General features: G+C 33.0%; 1 protein-coding gene across 1 annotated transcript in view; it reads left to right on the top strand.

The window, feature by feature from the left end:
* CLVS2 (clavesin 2) overlaps positions 1-19,704 on the top strand; it is an 80,314-nt gene extending 60,610 nt beyond the window's left edge. The window contains exons 6-7 of the mRNA XM_004740119.3: positions 2,495-2,619; positions 19,212-19,704. Coding sequence (XP_004740176.1) covers positions 2,495-2,582 — 88 coding nt within the window. The 3' untranslated portion in view covers positions 2,583-2,619; positions 19,212-19,704. The remainder of the gene's footprint in view (positions 1-2,494; positions 2,620-19,211) is intronic.
* The last annotated feature ends 265 nt before the right edge of the window (positions 19,705-19,969 follow it).

Genomic DNA, 19,969 nt, shown 5'->3' with positions numbered 1-19,969 from the left:
TCTGATACTGGTCGTGCATGAGAAAAGCAAACTAGGAATTTAGTCGCAGGTTGATAGTGCACTATAATTTAAAATATTTCATTAAAATCACCATACCCTCTAATCATTTTTTTTTAATAGTCAAGGAACATAAGGATTTAAAAGATTGTGTGTGGGTGTGTGTGCCCATGTGTGTGCATGATATATGTTTTAATAGAACCTTATGACAAATGCCTAAATTCTGTACTTTGTGCTGTCTGAAGAGCTTTGGTGTGCACTGATTGATACTATTAGGATATGCCTCAACATTTACAGAATAAATCTAACTTTGTGAGAATTTTAAAACCCGTTTTCTATTAAGAATTTCTTTTTTGGGGGCACCTGGGTTGTGCAGTCGGTTAAGCATCTGCCTTCTGTTCAGGTGAGGTTGAGCCCATATCAGGCTCCCTGGTCTGCGAGGAGCCTACTTCCCGTTTCTCCCCCACAGGATGCTCTCTAGCTCTTTCTCTGTATCTCTCCAATAAATAAACAAAATCTTAAAAAAAAAAAAAAGAATTTCTTTTTTTATAGGATAAATTGCTTTATCTTTATTACTCTTAGTTTTAAATGCCTAACACCAAACTTCTTTCAATATTGGAAACTATTTCTTGGATAAAATTGAAGATACTGAGATTCGGTTGTGTAACAGATTCTGTAATACATGTTGTGTTCACTGTAAGGAGAAAAACCGATGAAGTCCCTGCTCATGGAACTTGTAGTTGAGTGGGTACCAATTGTCAAGTTAATATTTCAGTACAGAACATTCAATGAAATTTTGTGATTTAGCACAGATTTTTCTTGGGAAATAATTCTTTTTAGCTGAACCTAAGTAAAATAGTGGTAAAGATCTAATTCCTAAGTGTTTTGTACAATTGTCTGCTGTGTTAAAATGTACTTTATTCATGAGATAAAGGAATAAAGGATTTTTCCCAAGATAAATTATTATTGCACTTAAAAGTGATACAAAATCTTTTATTCCTCCTACTCTTCTTCCCCTCCTCCCTCTCCTTCTCTCTCTCGCTCACTTGCTCTCACGCATCTGCTGATTCAACTTTAATTGATCTCCTTTCTGATATAGACATATCTAACCTATTATTGAGATAAAATAGTGAAAATGACTTAGGAAATAAAGCATTCTTGTTTTAATGCTCTCACCTTCCTTTTTGTTCCCTCTTTGGAATCAAATGTAAGTTTATTTAAATGAATGAGTCAATTAATCAGTTAATCCTATAAGTATTTTTGCTTTGATAATTAGTTCCATTGCTGTTCTTTTTCATTAGCATGTGCAGTTGTATTTTAGCTTATAGTCTTTCTTTTTGAGAGTTAATGAGGTTTGCTAAGAGGCATATTGCTGCAGCAATAGCCAATTGGCTGGAATGCAGCAGCAGGGGGAAAATTCATTACTGAGGAGAGTTTTAAAAGGGCAGCTGCTTCTTTAATGCCATAGCTATTAAGAAAGCAGTTTCCTGCCATAACAGTAGCATGTTTCATTGACTTTTCTCCTTCCCAGTTTCATGTTGTTTTCTAATGATGAATTGAGATATAATTCCCACCTACTATCAAAAGTGGGTGTAAGGAGTTCAAATTATTTGTTCTCCTAATCAGAAAGTGTCTCTGCCTATATAAGAGGGTTTTTTTTTTAAAGGTCTTAAATAATTCCCTGAAACTTTCCAGAGTAAAACTGATTTTATTCAGGTGTTCTAGTGGGAAATTTAACAAAAACTCTCAAATTTTGATTGTTTTTTTCTAATGTGGTCATTAGAAATAAAAAATGATGGCTAAAAAAATGCACATTCATGTTGAATTTGTTTCACTGAGTTTTTTTTTTTAATATTTATTTATTTATTTGTTTGAGAGAGATAGAGGTTGCATGCAAGCTGGGGGAGGGCAGAGGGCAAGGGAGAGAGAGAGAGAGAGAAAGAGAGAGAATCTCAAGCAGGCTCCATACCTAGCATGGAACCCAGAACAGGGCTCTATCTCATCACCCTGCAATCATGACCTGAGCCAAAATCAAGAGTCCTGGCTTAACCAGCCTCAGATCATAGAATTCTTTAAGACAGGAATCAAGACTCCTATCATTTCTATTTCATTTCTCATAGAAGTAGTTTCACTGTAATAATTTCCCACTTGGAGATGTTCTATCATCATCCATCTGTCCTATACTATAAATTCTTACTTTCAAAGAGAAGACTCTTGATCAGTGTGAAGAGGAGAACTTAAGCCCATTATCATTCATTTAGAAAACTTTCCTGCTCATTATTCTATTTAGAGCTCAAAGGGGATTGTTTTCTCCCTCTGATAAAAAACCCACTGTAAATATATCCCTCCCAAAAACATGCAGCATTCTCAGTTCATAAATCTCTTGTTGAAGGGAAGATAATCCTCATCCATGAGAGAAGTAATAATGGAGAAAAGGCAGAGAAGGGAATGTGATTATTTGGTAATAACTCACTGACATTGGCCCTATCATTTCCAGATCCCAATCGGTAGTGGATCCTACAGTATTAAAACGCATGGATAAAAATGAGGAAGAAAACATGCAGCCTTTGCTCTCCCTGGACTGATAACTTCTCTGCACTCCCCATGGATTAGGAATGGAAGGTACTTGTTTTCAGCAACAGGGATAGCACTATGGAGGAATGACCTGCTGGAAACTTATTTATTCATGTTAATGTAGCATAATATAAAATAAGGCATTGGGCTTTCCCATTCGCTTGAACCATGGGTGCCCTGGTCTGGAGTTAAAGAAAAAAGTCAATAATTTATTCTGTAAGTGCCAAGTTCTCTGTAAATATAATGTAATCTTCACATCAAGTTTGTAAACTTTGGTAGTAACTGAAATTGGAAAAGATTGGCTCATGAATCCATGCCAGTGATATGAACTATAACAAAAAACAGAAAGACACATATACAATGGAAGCTAATTAAATGTAGCTCTATTTCCTATGAAGCCATATTTCAGCTCTCATAGTGATTGTTTCAATGTTTTTCTCTGAAACTGTCATATTCCAATGTACTTTTAATGGACACAGGTAACTAGATGATTCTAGGAAATTAGTATGATAATTGTCTAGTGATTTCCTGTCTAGTGATTTTCATTTCACAGAAAATGTGTCCTAGTGACTATCACTGGCCTTGAATTTTGGAGACAAGGAATGGCAGAGGACTGGTAAACTAAACACTTGAACTCTTCTATGTTGCTTAATTTCCGGAGTCTTGTGAAAAGATATGTTTCCCAAATTAAGATGTGGAATTCTGAAAACGAGTGGATTTTTTTTAAATTGACGTCTTCACAGTGTGTCTTTTATTTGAGATCCTATTGTATCCATATCTGATGTACTTTAAGGACATTTTCCAAAAAAAACTCTTCAACAAAGAAAAAGAGAACTCATTCGTGAATAGTGTTTTGACAACTAACTTTGGACATAAAAGTTGCCATGTACAGATAAGGGGCTAATTTCTAATTCTTGTGCACTGGTTGGAAATATATATATATATATTCACATGCACATATATATTTTTATTGAGCTCTAATAAATCCTTGATGTGACAGGCTTATAAAATAAATCATACATATTCAATGGTCTTAGAGATTATAAATGATTATGTGAGATACTAACTCTGGATAACTGCTTCCACTAAAGTTAATGAAAATGAGGTATACTGAAACAGACTTTCAGTGAACCTGTTTTAAGGGAATTCTAATTTGATTTGTAATGCAATCTTGAGTCTGTGCCATTTTAGTGAAATGTATTTTTCCTTCACAAAACAACAGTTCTCAACATAATGTAGGCAGTACCAGGTGACCAAGAGTAATATAATTTCTCTCAAATTCAAGTTAATTATTTTAATGGTCCTATAAGTACAGATTTTCTTTTCAGAAAAGATTGAAAGAACATACTGCATCCATAAGACATAATGAAAGCATCTGAGGGAATCTGAGATAGCATATTATAGTTTAAATCTAGACGTGGAATCCTTATGTTAGTTTTTATTTCATAAAAATTTTACAATTATAGAACATTTTAAAAATCTTACTTTAAATTTCAAATTCCAGTGTGAAAAAGCAAGATTTTTACCACCTTTTCAGAGTGCTAATTTTTGAGATTGAAAATTTACCACTGAAATATTCTTTTGAAAGAAAAATATCTCAAGGAACTCTTGGAAACCAACAGAAATAAAGGCATGTAGCAGCCTTTATATACTCTTTAGCCAAAAGCTTCAAAAATTCCACTTACAATTCTATACCAAAAATCTTAAAATCAAGATCAGTATACCAACTTGCAGTATCACGAATGGACTATCCAGTGTTGGTAAAAATACATAAACATATGTAAATAATAGGATTAAAATATACTTAAAAATGCCAACCTTAAATCAAGTCTGGAAGAATAACAAGTGTCAGGCCCTCTGCTCTACCCACAAATATTATATAGAGATCAGAATGAATTGGAGATAAAAAGCCACAGCAACTCTTATCTTTGTAAGTACCCTAACCACAGGATTCTTATATTTTGGCCTACCTGACATACATTTTATAGTCTTGGACTTTATATATGATAGAAGCAAGTGTTAGGCAATATGATGTATTAGGATAAAATAGAAACAAAGTACAGAAAGATGGTCAACTTTTCATTCTCCTGTGTTTCTATTGATATACATTGTTTATTGCCAATTTTTAGAATTCTACCAGCTTCAGATGTCAACTAGCATAGCCAGCTTCTTTCCCCTCTCATAAGGGTAGTGTCGTAAGGTATAAAAATAACCAGAAGGGCATATTGTACGTGTATACCTGTCTAACTATGATTCCAATCATCTCCCTTACCCAACATTTGGAAATTTTACATCCCATTGCTACGTGTCTGCTCTTCTTCAAATGAGCAACTGAGAATTGGTTGCATTGTGTAGAATATTTTTAAATGAATGAACAAATTGCAACAATGATGCCTTTTGAAATTGCTTTATCTAATTCAATCTGTGAGTAAACTCATTGTCCAGGAATGTTTTTGGACCTGCTTTTAGTCAAGGGATATTTGATCAACTTTATAAATTTACCTTTCAGAATCAGCTAACTAGCAGCATTTAGGGATATTTTCCACTAGTATTTCCTGTTATGTAGCTATGTCTGTTGTCACATAACTTAGTAAATAAGCACCACTTTATGTCATTTTAATTGTGATAGTGCTCTCTCTGTTTTGTGCATGCCTAAGCGTGCGCACATGGCTGTTTGCCCTAATGAATTTGCCTAGTTTGAAATCTATGCTTTCCTTCATAGCTGTCTTGTTAAAAGGATTACCACATTTGATTTGAAACGGACCAGTAGTTCTGCTTCTCTCACCCTGCCTGTTCCGCCTGCTCTTTCTTATATCCTTTCTTTCTTCCATTGTTTCAGGGGCTGCTGCTTCCAAAGTTGGTTTAAAAATAAATCACTTTCCTTTTATGGTCAGTGATATTTGCACACATTTTGCCTGATATCTTCAAAGAAAGAGATTATCGTGAAAATACACTCTAAGAAATATGAAGAAGTGCCTCTTTAAAAATGAGATAAAGCAGTGATACTAGAATATGAATTCTATTTGTAGTCTTCTCCTAAAAGTAAATACATGCATCTAAATCATAAGTGTGAAACTTGAACATTCCCAGACAGCTTTAAGTCTTTATTGCATCAGTTCAATACCATTATTTGAAGACATTATTTACAAATCTGGTGTTACACTAGAACAATATACAAGTCCTTGCAAGGAAGTTTTTAAAGTGGGCATGCATGACTTCTTTTATTTCAGTAATAGTTTGCATAGTGTAGGCAGACATTCCTTAAGTCTTGTCCCATAAAATGCTTGTTTATTTTACAGGACTGAAAATTCATACATTCCTAAGCAGGAAAGCCAGGGAGCTAGGTTCTCTTTAATATTGTTAATTGGGTCACATTGTTAAATTAAACATTTGAAGTTTCTGTAATATTCCTGAGGGAGTAGAGGTCCCTTTAATGCATCAAAAAAAATGAAGCATTGTTTTAGGCCTTGGGGAGCATGTTTATCACTCACACACACACACACACAAAAACCCTTAGAGCCATGGCAGTGTATCTCCAGAAACCAACTTCCTTTCCTTCTCCAAACAACCTAAAGGTTTATGGATATGTTTATGGTCCTTGAGAGAAATTGTATCAAGAAAACCTGCTGTGAGGCTACGTACACTTCCATTGCTTTATCTAAATGTCTAACTGGTCTGGTTAATACCTTTTTTGATTATTTCGTGTATATTTATTAATGGTTACTTGAAAGTTGCTATCAGCCATGAGGACTTTTTAGAATGATTTTCAAACCATAAAATAAAAGGAGCAGAGCTCTGGCATGATATTTGAATTTTTCAGATATAGTATCGTCAAAAAGCTCATAGGCATATATTCCATTTAAATATGCTATATAGTTATATAGCCTAAAAATAGTGGTACATTTTAAATTTATGAAGCTTTTAGATCATGTAAGAATCAGCAAGTTGTATAAAATATATTTGGCACAAACGTAGAAGATTGGTTAATTATTCAGGATGCATAATTATCTTCAGTAGTAAAAAGGATTTTTTTCTTTGTTTTAGTTGAAAAAACTTATTTTCAATATGCGATTGGAACTATTTAGCACTACCTACTATTTGAAAGGTGACAAGTAAGAATACAAAAGGAAGCTTGACTTTGAAACATTATTATATCATGATCTTCATGGCTTAGAGACATAATTTTTCACAAATTCACGTTTGGATTTGATAAACATCCATAGGTTAACCCCACACATGGAGATGCTATTAGGAAATCTATTCTGTGATGAGTGTGGAAATGTATTTTTTTGGACTGTGGGGAAAAAAATGTATAACAGCAATTCTATGGATTGAAATAACCAAATTGTACTATTTTTAAAAGATGGAGGATACAAATGATACTGTTGAAATTAAAACAAAAAAAAGTATAGATTATGCACTTTTATAATAGAGAGTAAACATTGTTACAATGAAGAAGGTGTTTGGTCAGTATTGGACTAGTTTCAAGTTTCAATACAAATATTTGTGTCCTTAATGATATCAATATCATTTATTTTGTCAAAACTATTTTTGTGGTGAATGAGAGGGACCTAGATGAAAAATCGAAATAAATGTTAATGGAACTTTTAAGAGTGAACTAATTCTCAATAATTTTAAAAAATTGCAGTGGATGATAACTGGTTTACATATAGCAGAGATTTCAAGCACTGTCTTTGTTCTAATCCAGTTTTCAGTTTTCAACTTATTTAAAAGATAAATAAAATTCTAAAACCAAATAGTTTTTGTTTTCAAAACTGTTCATAAAAAAAAAGATGTCTAAAAAGTAATTATACAAGTCCTTGATAAGGATATAAGCACACTGTTTACTATTTGAGGGAGCTATTTATTACAATACAATAGTATAACTGGTATAATAAAATTTTTGAATAAATATACATTTCTGCTTTTAAAAAAGCATTCATTTTGCATATGGTGAACATTGAATTTGATAGTATTGGATCTGTTGCACCTGTGAAATGTAAATTTCTAAAATGTCATCTAAAAATGAACAATAACTATTTCTTAAAGAAATTTTATTTAGCTATTTAGGTTAGAATATCTGAGATTTTTCTGACACTTCTATGTTTGGAGCTTAAAGGAGAAACAAAATTCATTCAATCAAAATGTCATTTTTTTAGTATTCTATAACTTTTAGACAAGATTTCAAGGGATAGTATGAATGAAGAAGTAAATCACCATTTAAGTTGCATATAGCAATGGGAATGACCAGTAAATATTTCACTCTTTGTGTGAAGAGTGGCATTAAAAAAATAAAATAAAGTTATGGCATTAGACATAAATTCAAAATTATAAAAAAGCATTGATTTCAATAAATTCTATTAAAATACCCCATTTCAAAATATAAAATAAAGTTATTCAGCCTGACTTGAAAAAAAAAACACTCAATAAATACACATTTGTATCTTCTGCGAGTTTCCCTCATTTAACCTATCTGTAGATGAAAAGTTATCTAACGAGGGAAAAGAGACTTTTTTTTTTCAAAAGATTTTCTTTCTTTATTTGGCAGAGAGAGAGTGTGTGTACAAGCAGGGGGTGGGGCAGAGGAAGAGGGAGAAGCAGGCTCCCCACTGAGCAGGGAGCCCGTCTTCGGAACTTGATCCCAGGACCCTGGGATCATGACCTGTGCTGAAGGCAGTCATTTAACCAACTGAGCCACCCAGGTGCCCTAATGAGGGAAAAGAGACTTTTACCTAGAATACTCTTTGATACATTTTATGACTTTCTCTGGCTTGAAGCAGATGACTTCCCTGTAATCAGCTTTTGAAGTTATCAAGAATCATTATTGCCGCCTCTTTGTGAAGCCATATCAGTAGAAGGCTATGTTTCTAGTAGCTACTGAAGAAGCATCTTGAGTGGGAGTAAACCTAAGGCAACCAGAGCATGCATAAAAAGCCAGAGATAATGGAATTCACTCCTCACTAAAAAGTGCATTAAAGTGTATTGAAGTATACTAAAGTGTACATGCAGAACATGACTTCAAAATGTCAAGGGTTTCTGTTATCAAGAGTTAAATACTTGGCCAATAAAAAGAGTCTATGAGGACACGATGGTCAGGGATCTGATGTGTTTTCTGTCTTCACACAGCAATAACATCAGAAACCCTGTCTCTGAACATCACTTCTCTCTGAAAATGAAAATGACTTTGCTCTCTTCTTCCCCCTTTTTTTGGTAACTGGAATCATAAAATTATCAGACAGAAACCACAAACACTCTGTTGTCTTTTAAGAAAAAATGTGACATTATATACATATAAACATAATTCACTCAGTTGCATAGGATTGAATGCTTGCTTGTTGATTTATAAATTTTTATCTGGAGGTTTTTCAAAAATATGTAAGATTCTAGTGCTAGAAAATTATGAAACATTTTTTTGGATCTGCCATTCATGGAGAAGACCAGTAATAACTTTCCTTTGAAATCAGGTGTCTAAACATTTCTCTGTAGATGTCTAATGAACATCTCACATTTAACATTTACAAAAAACCAAACTTCTCTTCTTTCTTCCTGAACCTGCTTCTCCTTTAACCTTTCCATCTCCCTAAGTGTCAGCTCAACCTTTCAGGCTCCAGGGTTGAAAACTTTTCAATCATCCTCTTTCTCCTGTCTTTCTCTCTCTTTCAACCACATCTAAAATCAGCTAGCTCATACTGTGGTCTCTCCTACAAAAAGTAATATCCACACTCTGACCACTTCTCTAACCATGAAATCATTACCTTGTTGCAAGACTTCAGCATTTTCCATCTAGAATATTTTAATAATCTGAAAACTAGTCTCTTTGCTTCTGCCCTTGGCCTCTAGAGTGGATTTGTAACACTTTAGCAAGAGTGAGCTCAGATCATTTTGCTCTTCTGAAAGCCTGCAAGAATAAAAACCAATGTCCTTATAGTGGAGATTGAGGAGAATTGGTAGGGAAGTCTGTAAGCACCAGCAGAGCAGAATGGTGTATTTTCTGACTGAGTTGGGCTTTCACCTGTATCATGCAAAAGTAATTGTTAAATACTTTAATTTCTTGCTTTTAAAGTTCTACATAATACACCTTCTCACCCCTGACCTGGACTTTTCTTAAGACTATTTCTTCTACTCTATTCTCTTGCCAAATTGTCATCCTTGCTGTGCCAAGAGTTTGCTAATCATCCTTCTAGCTCAGAACCTTTGTACTTTTGTTCCTACTGCCTCTTTCCAACCTCCCCCATATCCAGATAGTTCATTCCCCCATGTCCTTCATCTTTGTTAAAATGTCACCTTCTTAGAGAGAATGCTCTAAATTTTCATACTTAAAATTACATGGCCCTATGGTTCTTCACACTTCCCTTTTCTACTCTTTTTCTTCCCCATAGCTTTTATCATCTTCTAATATTCCACATAGCATATATTTTTGTTTATTTTACACTTTTTCTTAATAGAATATGAACACACAAGCAGGGATTTTTTTCTGTCTTGTTTAGTGTTGCATTACTGGTGCCTTAATAGTGCCTGGAATTTAGTAGCAAATCCAAAAACATTTCATGAAGATCTTCATTAGTTTCAACATGTAATGTTATGTAGTAGCCAGTAGTATGCATTTAAGGAGAAGTGTTTTGTTTTTTTTTGTTTTTGTTTTTGTTTTTTCTTAATAAGATACATCTTTTTGTTATTCATCTTCAAAGGGAAAATTTTCCCCTCTGATGATGGTGGAAACATGAACCAAAAATTATGTTCCATTCTGCCTCAAGTCTGATGTCTACCCCAGGGCCCAAGTTTTATATTAGTGTTTGAGCTTGGTCTTTGGAAGTTACTCTAAGATCATTGGACCTTTTATCTATAATATGCATGGCTTACCCTTACTTTTGGAGAGACTACAAGACAACGCTGATGAAAAGCTATTTTGAGCTCAAAATCATTGTAAATTTTTCTTTGTTGATTATCCTAGTTAGTTCCAATTTAAAATTTGCAAGAAGTTGAAAGACCATAATTCTTCCAATATTGGAAACCAGAGTAAGGGAAAATGCCAAGACAGTTACCTTAGGTGGAAAGAAGAAAGAAGGAGGTGGGGGAAAATTTATGATCACTCCTTCTCTGAATATAAGTGAAGCTTTTTGGTGTTTCTAAAATCTTCCCAGGATCTTAGAAATATATATTACTACCATTTAGTCTGGTTGGTTTAATAGAAGTCCTATCAGTTGACTTGTATGTTTGATATCTTTGTATATTTTTTTACTTTGAAGGTTATAGTTCTGATACCACATGACAGGAACTGCTCTTGTTGGTATATCCTGACTGGTTCTTCCCCTTCTCTGCATTTCAATAGTAGCTATTATTTTCTAAACCTTACAATCACATTATTATCCTTGACTATCCTCATAATTTTGTCCCCTACAATTTGGACTGACTTCATCATAATTTTAGTAACTAAATATCTTAGATTTTCATCCTTGGCAGTTTATTTTCTCATTCTTATCAAACCTACACTATTTCCTTCCCTTCACGACCCTGTGTGCCTTTCTCTACATTGTAATAATTCAAGCTTCCGGTTTTACCACCTCCAATCAGGTCTTCTATTAAGAAGACACTGAAAAGAAGTGTGGCGTCGAAGTGAAATTGAAGAAGCAATTGTAACCTGAAGAATAAGAATAGATGTTTAAAAATGTTTTCAGAAGACAATCAATCTTTTAGTGGCTTTATAATGAGTATTTTGTAGCATATTGGTAATCAATTCAGATTATGTTTCTTGCCAGTTACACAAATACATGCAGTCAGGGTTAATGTGTAATTTGGAAAAACTTCTATAGAGAAGAAACTAAAAGGCCCATGCTTGGGAAAAAGGTAGACTTTTCTTCGTTTCTTACTTTTTTATCTTTAGCCATCTGGACAGTCGAAGGCATTTGCCTCTGTTACACCCTTTTTTTCCAGTCTTCAAGAATGTGTGTAGCATCACTTCAGAAATAGAGTTCAAGTACACACACACACACAGAGTGCATGGAAGATACTGTAGTTTGTGTCATCTTCTACCAAATTTTGTTGTTTTTTTTAATGCATTATTTTTATGATTGAATCTTAGGAATATATTCATTGGTAAATTTTATTAATTCTATCCACCTTTAAATGGATTTAGAAATTTTACAAGTCCTCTATTATATTCTTAAAACCATAGTATTAACGTTTCACTGTATGTCAAGGTTATTTCATATCCCTCTTGATCTCTGAGGATGAATGGAATTCTGCTAAATGTTACTAAATGAAATTTTGGATTCAGAAATGTGAATGTGCATATGTCCCTTTTGAACTTTTTATCATAAACTAAATTTCTGTAAATTTGGAAAATATATCATATTAAATAGCTATGAATAAATTTGTCATTAAAATATGGAGATATGACATTGGTGTTAGTATTTGGGAGTTTACAATGCTTTCAAACAGCTTTTAAATGTGTGTGGGCATATTGTAATGCTATTTTGATTTATTGTTGACTTGATCCAATGTATTTGATAAAACTGGTGTAACTCCAAATCACTATCAAGTCACTTCCTGACTTCTAGAATGACAGAATGAACATACAAACCAGTGTCAGTTACAAAGTTTACCCCTTGAAGCAATGGAGTGGATTGAATGATGATTTCAGTTTATTTCATTTCAACATTAACAAATATTTATTTAGCACTTGTTCCACCCCAGATACTGTTCTAAATTCCAGGGATATGGCAGGAAAACAAAGCCCCTGTTCTGAAAGTCACATTCTAGGGAGAAGACATACAAACAGTTATGTACTGTTATGTACTGTCATGTGGTGTTTTCAATGTGATGAAAAGTTGCCTAGTTTAATTTTGTGATACTGCTGGCACTCTGTTTCCTCATCTATGAAATGGGGCAATGATTGTATCCACAGTGTGAGCTAATTTTTGATAACTGGCCCATTCCTTCTCATGGAAAAGTGCAATATCCTCTTCTCATATTTGTGCTGTTGGGGGATGACTATTAGGGTTTTTTGGTTCCTTCCTTTCTGCTGGGGGTGGGGGTAGTTGCAGGAGCTGTTGACCCTCAGGGATAATGCTGCTCACAATCTGCCTTTCAGGGTGGTCCAGAGGTGCCGCTTCTCTGCTATTTTGTCCCTTTTCAGGTAGATACCTTACCACTCTGACTCATTAAAATTGAAAAGCAAACATTGATTTTCATCAGAAAAGAAGACAAAGAGGAACCAAAGATAAGCAAATTCTGACAGACTATATGATTTAATCTTTCCATTTAATCTGTTAGTTTCCTTTATCCACAGAGAACCACAAACCCATTGTTTTCCTGGACAGGTTTGGGTATATTCTATGTACCACAGTTAAAGGAAGCTCTGACCATTGTAGTTCCAGAGGTACTAACTTAGGTAGTATTAAAAGGGTTATTTCCTACTGGTATGTGAAGTTTAGTGAGAAGTTTTGCTTCTTAAAAAGCAAAGTCACATTATAAAATACCTAGAGAAACTCATTAGGGGAAAGCTTCAAAATATAGGTAGACTAGAATATACCATGAATACTGATTATAATTCATCTAGGAGGAGCCATGAGTAAATAAAAGTTTCTCTTATGAAATATAGAGAAAAATAATCCCAGCAAATGACTTCTATCTTAAGGAAATGTGGAGCTTCTCTATTTCTGTTCATATAGAAAAACATTAAAGGAATGTGTCTGTGTTAGGGCAGACTAGATGGCATGTTCATCGATACACAGAAAAACTGAGTTATTTCACATACTGACTTTTATAAAAAAATTTAAGAACATTAAGAAGTGACTCATTATGTTTATGAAGAAAAAACATAATTTATTGTGGCCGTAATAAAACATCTTGATTCTAGAAGGAAGAAGGTATAGACACCCTTCAGATGGCCTACTTTTTGAAACTTGCTTATGAAGTCTCTATAAATTTATTTTCCTCATTGATTATATACTGAAGATTTTAGTTGATCTTAGAAAAAAACAGTGATTTTTACACAACTTATTTACTAAAGGGTAATTGAAAGCATTTTTCTAGAGCAAAGTATTTTAAACCATATTTTGCCACAATTGATCTTTTGTCATTTAATGGACATCATAAACATGTTTTAGCAAACTTTTCTCAAGAGTAGTAGAACAAACAGTATACTTAAAGACTTAAACAAAAAACTGTAAATATTTTAACTTGGAATAATTATGAGACTATTTACTAATTATAAATATATGTGATTAATGGAGACTGACATTATCATTAACACTTCAGTAAAAAAAAAAATAAAAGAAATTTTATTATTATCCCTCAGGTATGGCCCTCTTACCTCAAACAAAAACTACCTCTGTTCTTACATTCCTTGAGAATAATAGATGCTACTACTGGAAGATTGTTTAGATATTAAATAATCCAAATTGCTTATTTTGTTAGTACATAAATGGAGACCTATAAATAGTCTGTCTTGTTAGAAGTCATACAAAAAATTAAGGGTAGAAAAGGCTCAACCAGTCCAGTGATATTGTTATTGCTTTTAAGAACTTTCCCCTTATTCTCCTAACCCTTTTTCTATTTAACTCTCTTCTGCCTGCATATGAACGTATTTCATTTTCTCTATTTCTTGGGATTCTTCACCATTATTACATTAGATAAAATACATTCATTCAAAGAGGGCAACACTCACGGACTTCACATTAGATACAGACTCTATATATCCACTATTCCCAAACTTTCAGAATCTTAGCAATCAATAGCTTCAGGATAAGCCCAGTTCTACAGGAAGATGAAACTTTATCAGCTTATCTCTAAATGAAATAGTCATTTAATAAAACCAACTATAGTGTTTAGAAGCATGTGTTCCTTGATATTAAGAAGAAAGTGGGATGTGGAGCATCTCAGCCCAGCTACTCCATTTAGCTCTTGACCATCTTCTCTACATTTGTCAGTGCATTAAGGCAAGTAGGACAGGATGTTACTTCCAAAATGGCTCCCAAACCACCATTCAGATATATGGGAGAACTAGGGTCCTGTTGGGGAGAGTTTCCCATGAGTCAGGTCAGGTGTTTCCTCTACTCTATTTATTGATGTTGTGCAGTTCTCATAAGACCTACTATAGGAATTTTGTGGACTGGAGTATTTAGCAGATTGGATTTTCTGAAATCCTTAAAAAAAATGGAGAGATGTGTGGATCTTAGAAAATTGGCTAATCTAAGCATAAACATATTTAAGTCCGTTCACTAAAAGGGAGTAAAAGGGCCGAGCATCAGATTTTACTTGAGATTATTTCAGCCTTGCTATTGTTGAGTTTGGAAAGGCTGACTTTGGAATTACTTGGCCGCTATTACTTAATGTTACTTTTTAACTGCTTTTTTTTTCGCTTTTAAAACAATATGTAAAGACATTGTATTAGGGGCACACTGAGAATATAAATGATACACAGAGTCATGCTCTCTTAAAGCATTTTAAAAAGATGTACCTATGATACTATTGTATTCCAAGTTATCTAGTTATCTAGTTTAGATATGATTGCTCTTTGGGAAAAGAAATTATGATTAAAAACAGTATAGCGTCATATATAATATTATATGAGTGTCATACATAATATTATATGTTATGATAAATTTCAAATATATTAAAAATTTTTAAAAGAAAAAGGGAACCACAGAAGTATTGGTAGAAAGCAAGAAAGAATGCCTTGATGATCTTGGAATAAAGGCCTTTAAACTATGACTCAAATTTCAGAAAGTTAAAAAAAGGTTACATTTGATTCGATGAAAAAATGAAATTCAAATATTTTTGCATGGAAAAAAATCATAAGCAAAGTCAAAAGGCAAATGAGAAACTGGGAAAATTTTCAACTTATATCACAGACACAGTCAGGCTTTCCAACATAGTAAGAGGTTTCTAGAAATTGATAAGAAAAGGAAAAACCCTATAGAAAAAAGGGCAGTTGATATGAACAGATGGTTTACAGAAAAGAAAATATAGTATCTTTAAAAATATGAAAAAAACGCTATGCCATACTCAAAATAAGAGAAATAGAAATTCAAACGATGGAGTAGTCTGATAATATACTCTTTCTCAAGGAAGCTATGAAGAAATAACCTCTCCTCATATTCCTTTTAGAAAGGATGGTAGATAGATATTTGGCAATATCTATCAAAATTATAAATGGGAGTTACTCTGATCCAGCTACTCTTTTGGGAATTTATCCTTCAGACATGCCCACATGAGAAATATTTCAGAAGATATATCCAAATATTTTCCCAAATATAAATATTTCCAAAGATATTTATAGAGTAATTGTTTGCAGGAACAAAAATTGGGGAAGAAAAACGTAAAAATATATGATATATCCACAGAAAGGATACTATGCAAATTTGATATAATCTGTGTAAATAAACAAGAACTCTATACAAATCTAAAAGAAAACGAGAAAACACTTTATGTGCTGAAATAGATCTCTAAATATATTATTGAGAAAAATAGCCAGGACAGAATATTGTACAGAATATGTTATGGTTAATGTAAAAAAGTGGGTTGGAAAAAAATACTCATATTTGCTTATATAGTGAGGAAATGCAGATGAACCTAAGGGATTAATAACATCTATTGTGTGTTGGGAGAATTGGAAATTGCGTGGATTAAGACAGGGCAAGAAAGAAATTTTCATTTTTCAGCTTTCTACATTTTTTATTGTTGAATTTTGTGAATGTATTATTTATTGAAAAATCAAATAAAAAAACTTAAGAATTTTTTATTGTCTTAAAGCGTTTTGACATTACTGATGGTTGAAAAGTTTGTAGTATAATATATGTACAGAATATCAGAAAGAGCACCCATGTGCCAAATACTTAGCTTAAGATAAAGACCATTACCAATAGTTTAAATCTTCCTTTAGGTCTGTACATGACACCCTCTGATTTCTGCTTAAAGGTAGCCATCTCAAATTATGTTGACTATTAACTTTACTTTCTCTGTAGTTTACCATTTAAGTGTGTATCTCTGAAAAACATCCTTTTGTAAATGGTTCCTGTTAGATTGGGGTATCTCTTATGTGAATGTCTGGCAGAATTAGTCAAAATGATTTGGATTTGGGACTGGTATTTTCCTCATGTAAATATTTAAACTCTTAATCCTATATCCTGAATGATTTGGTGACTATTGAAGTTTCCAGTTTATAGTTAAGTCAGTTTTAGTTACTCTATTCCTTTTTCTAGAAATGAGTTAATTTTCAATGAAGTTTTCAAATTGATTTGCATAGATTTATAGTAATCTTCACTTTTTAACATACCTACATAGTGTTTGTATTCATCTCCCCTTTCTACTCCTCAGATTATTCATATATGTCTCATTAACACTGTCATAAACCTTCTTTATATAGCTTTTTGAATTTATGTACTTCAGTTGAAACTATTGTAACTCTGTTTCCTATTTCATTAATTTCACTATGTTCTTTTTTTTTATTTGCCTGTCCTTTGTGTTAATTTTTGTGAATCTTGTCTTTTTAATATAAATTTCCTATTTGCATTTTAAACTATTGATCTTTCCTATTTTCTAATAAAAATTGTTAAAGCTATGGATTTTTCCTATAGGAAATTATTTTTTCCTCTCTTTTTTTTTCCAAAATGTTATACATGTTTGCCTTTGATATTTAATCCTTGACCTCAGTGGAATTGATGTTTCCATGTAGAGAATGATGGAGATCAAATATTGTTTCCCCTATCAGGTGTCTAACAGTCTTATATAGTCCTGCCTTCGTTCATTGTTCTGTGTTTCAAATGCTTGAGCCTTGTAAGTGTCCCCTTATTTATCTCCTATACATTCAGTAACTATTCAAACCAAAAATAGGTTTTGGTGAAATAGGATTTGTAAAAGATCCCAGGTCAATGGTTTTCATCAATCTTTGAAAGATATTTTAATTTTTAAGTAATCTCTGTCATTAATCCTTGATATCCTTCCTTGGAGTCTCACATTGTCTTAGAGTTATCATTGGGGATTTCCCTTATTTTATTGCCAGTTTAGCATTATTTAAATAGTATTTTTTAATATAGCTTTTCTATTTGTTCTCTAGAGGGAGGGACTGCAAGAGTACTTACATACCAATAGTGCAGAGTCAAATTTTAATTTGATTGTTAATTTATGAACTTTGAACTCTAACAGAATAAGATCATTAGAATAAAAGCCTAATTTAGGTTTTTATAAGAAATGTACATTGAAGGAAATTTGCTATTTCCTTTGTGATATGTTTTTTTTATCACTAACACTTTTGACATGTGCTTCAATGCAATGTGCTCCAATATTACAAATTAAAGAAAAAAAAGAAAATAATATGGGCATAGGAAGCTAAGTACCTACTAATTTGATAATAAATGTAATAATAAATAAATGAAATCAATAATAAATAAATAAAAGAGTCATCATTTGTGAACCAACATGAAAACGGAAGTTTCTGAAGTTACTCAGAACCTAAGTGACTTTCATTCCTAAATAACGCTCTACAATGATCTGGAGAAAAAAAGTTGAAAATAACCGTATAGATTAGAACAACACATACATATTGAGAAATTGGGAACAAAGAAAAACAACCATGTAAGCCATACTACTCTAGAGTAGTGGTTAGCACTGTGATCTCTCAGGTCAGACCCTCTGAGTTTAAGTTCTTTTTATTAGTTTAGTAAGGCTGCCTTAACAAAATACCATAGATTGGGTAGCTTAAACAACACATTTATTTTCTTGTCATTCTGGAGGCAGAAGTCCAAGATCAAGATGTTGGCCTGTTTTGTTTCTTTAAGAGGCCTCTATCCTTGACTTGCAGACGGTTGCCTTCTTGCTATGTCCTCACATAGTCTCTGCTTTGTGCACACAAGCCTCTGGTGTTTCTCCATGTCCCAATTTTCTCCTCTTATAAAACAGGAGTCAGACTGGATTAAAACTCACCCTAAGAACCTCATTGTTTACTTAATTACCACTTTAAAGGCACTATCTTCAAATGCTGTCACATTCTTTGGTACTAGGTATTAGGGTTTCAATATAAGAATTTGGGATGGGGGGGGACATAATTCACACTATAACATCCTTGCTTATCATTCATCAGCTGTGCAACATCAGGATAATTTTTTAAATCTTTTTGTACTTATTAGGGTTGTTGTGACTATTTAAAATAAGAAACATACTAAACACTTAGGATAGTACCTGGTGTATAAATAGCAAATGTTAATTATTAGTGTTAACAATGGAAACTTCCCATTTTTACATTTAGGTAAAACATTATAAAATATGAAGTGTTCTGAAGATGTCAGTTAAGTATACTGGGTCTCTAGTGTTCATGTATTCCATTTCCTGATTGATCTTTTGTTAGGCTGTTTTATCCATTATTGAAACTATAATATTGAAGACTATAGTGATTACTAATGAATAGTCTATTCTATTATTTCCTTTAATTCTGTCAGTTTTTACTTCATGTATTTGAGCACTCGTAGGTACTTGAAGTTATATAATTTGCATGTCTTCTTGAGAGACTGACCCTTTTATCGTTGTAAACTGATCTTAATATAAAGAACATCTATAATAGGAAATCATAAACTCAGTGCCTCTTTTGATCCAAACACTTTTTTTTATCTTTTATATTTCTATATATGGTAACCCTTTTCCAGGCCTCCAGACCCCAGTTGAAGAAAGAGGAAACTACAACAGTGCTTTTGACCAATGTTTCCTGAGTTATAGACCAACCATCCTTACGTGTTCTTACCACTATCCATTGCCCTATCAATGGAGAATGCAACTTACCAAGGCGGAATGGGGAGTTGGGAAACAGCAACAATGTCATGAAACTGAACTAGAAATCAAAGAACCTCAAGGCCCTTCTGTTTGAGATGAGATGAGTATTATTAAGCAACATTGAAAATTCTGACAAAGTCTGCAAATACAAATGAATGTTAAATTATCTTTTGTTAATGCATTCACTATCAATATTATTTTTGTTGATTCTATTTAGTTAACATACAGTGTAATATTAGTTTTGGGTGTACAATATAGTGATTCAGAACTTCCATACATCCCCTGGTGCTCATCGCAAGTGCCCTCCTTAATACATCCCCCAACTCATCTCCCTTCTGATAACCATCAGTTTGTTCTTTACAGTTAAGAGTCTATTTTTTCATGTATCTGTCTCATTCTTTTTTCCCTTTTGCTCATTTTATTTCTTAAATTCCGTATGTGAGTGAAATCATATGGTATTTCTTTCTCTGACTAATTTCAGTTAGCATAATACTAACTCCATCCATGTTATTGCAAATGGCTAGATTTCATTCTTTCTTAAGCCTAAGTAATATTCCATTGTGTATATATATCACTTCTTTTTTCTCCATTCATCAGTTGATGGATACTGGGCAATTTCCCCAATTTGGCTATC

Source organism: Mustela putorius, unplaced genomic scaffold (assembly GCF_011764305.1).
Source record: "Mustela putorius furo isolate JIRA1106 unplaced genomic scaffold, ASM1176430v1.1 tig00003863_pilon_pilon_pilon, whole genome shotgun sequence".
Lineage (NCBI taxonomy): Eukaryota > Metazoa > Chordata > Mammalia > Carnivora > Mustelidae > Mustela > Mustela putorius.
Note: the sequence above shows the minus strand (reverse complement) of the source record. Positions and strands in the feature narration are given on the sequence as shown.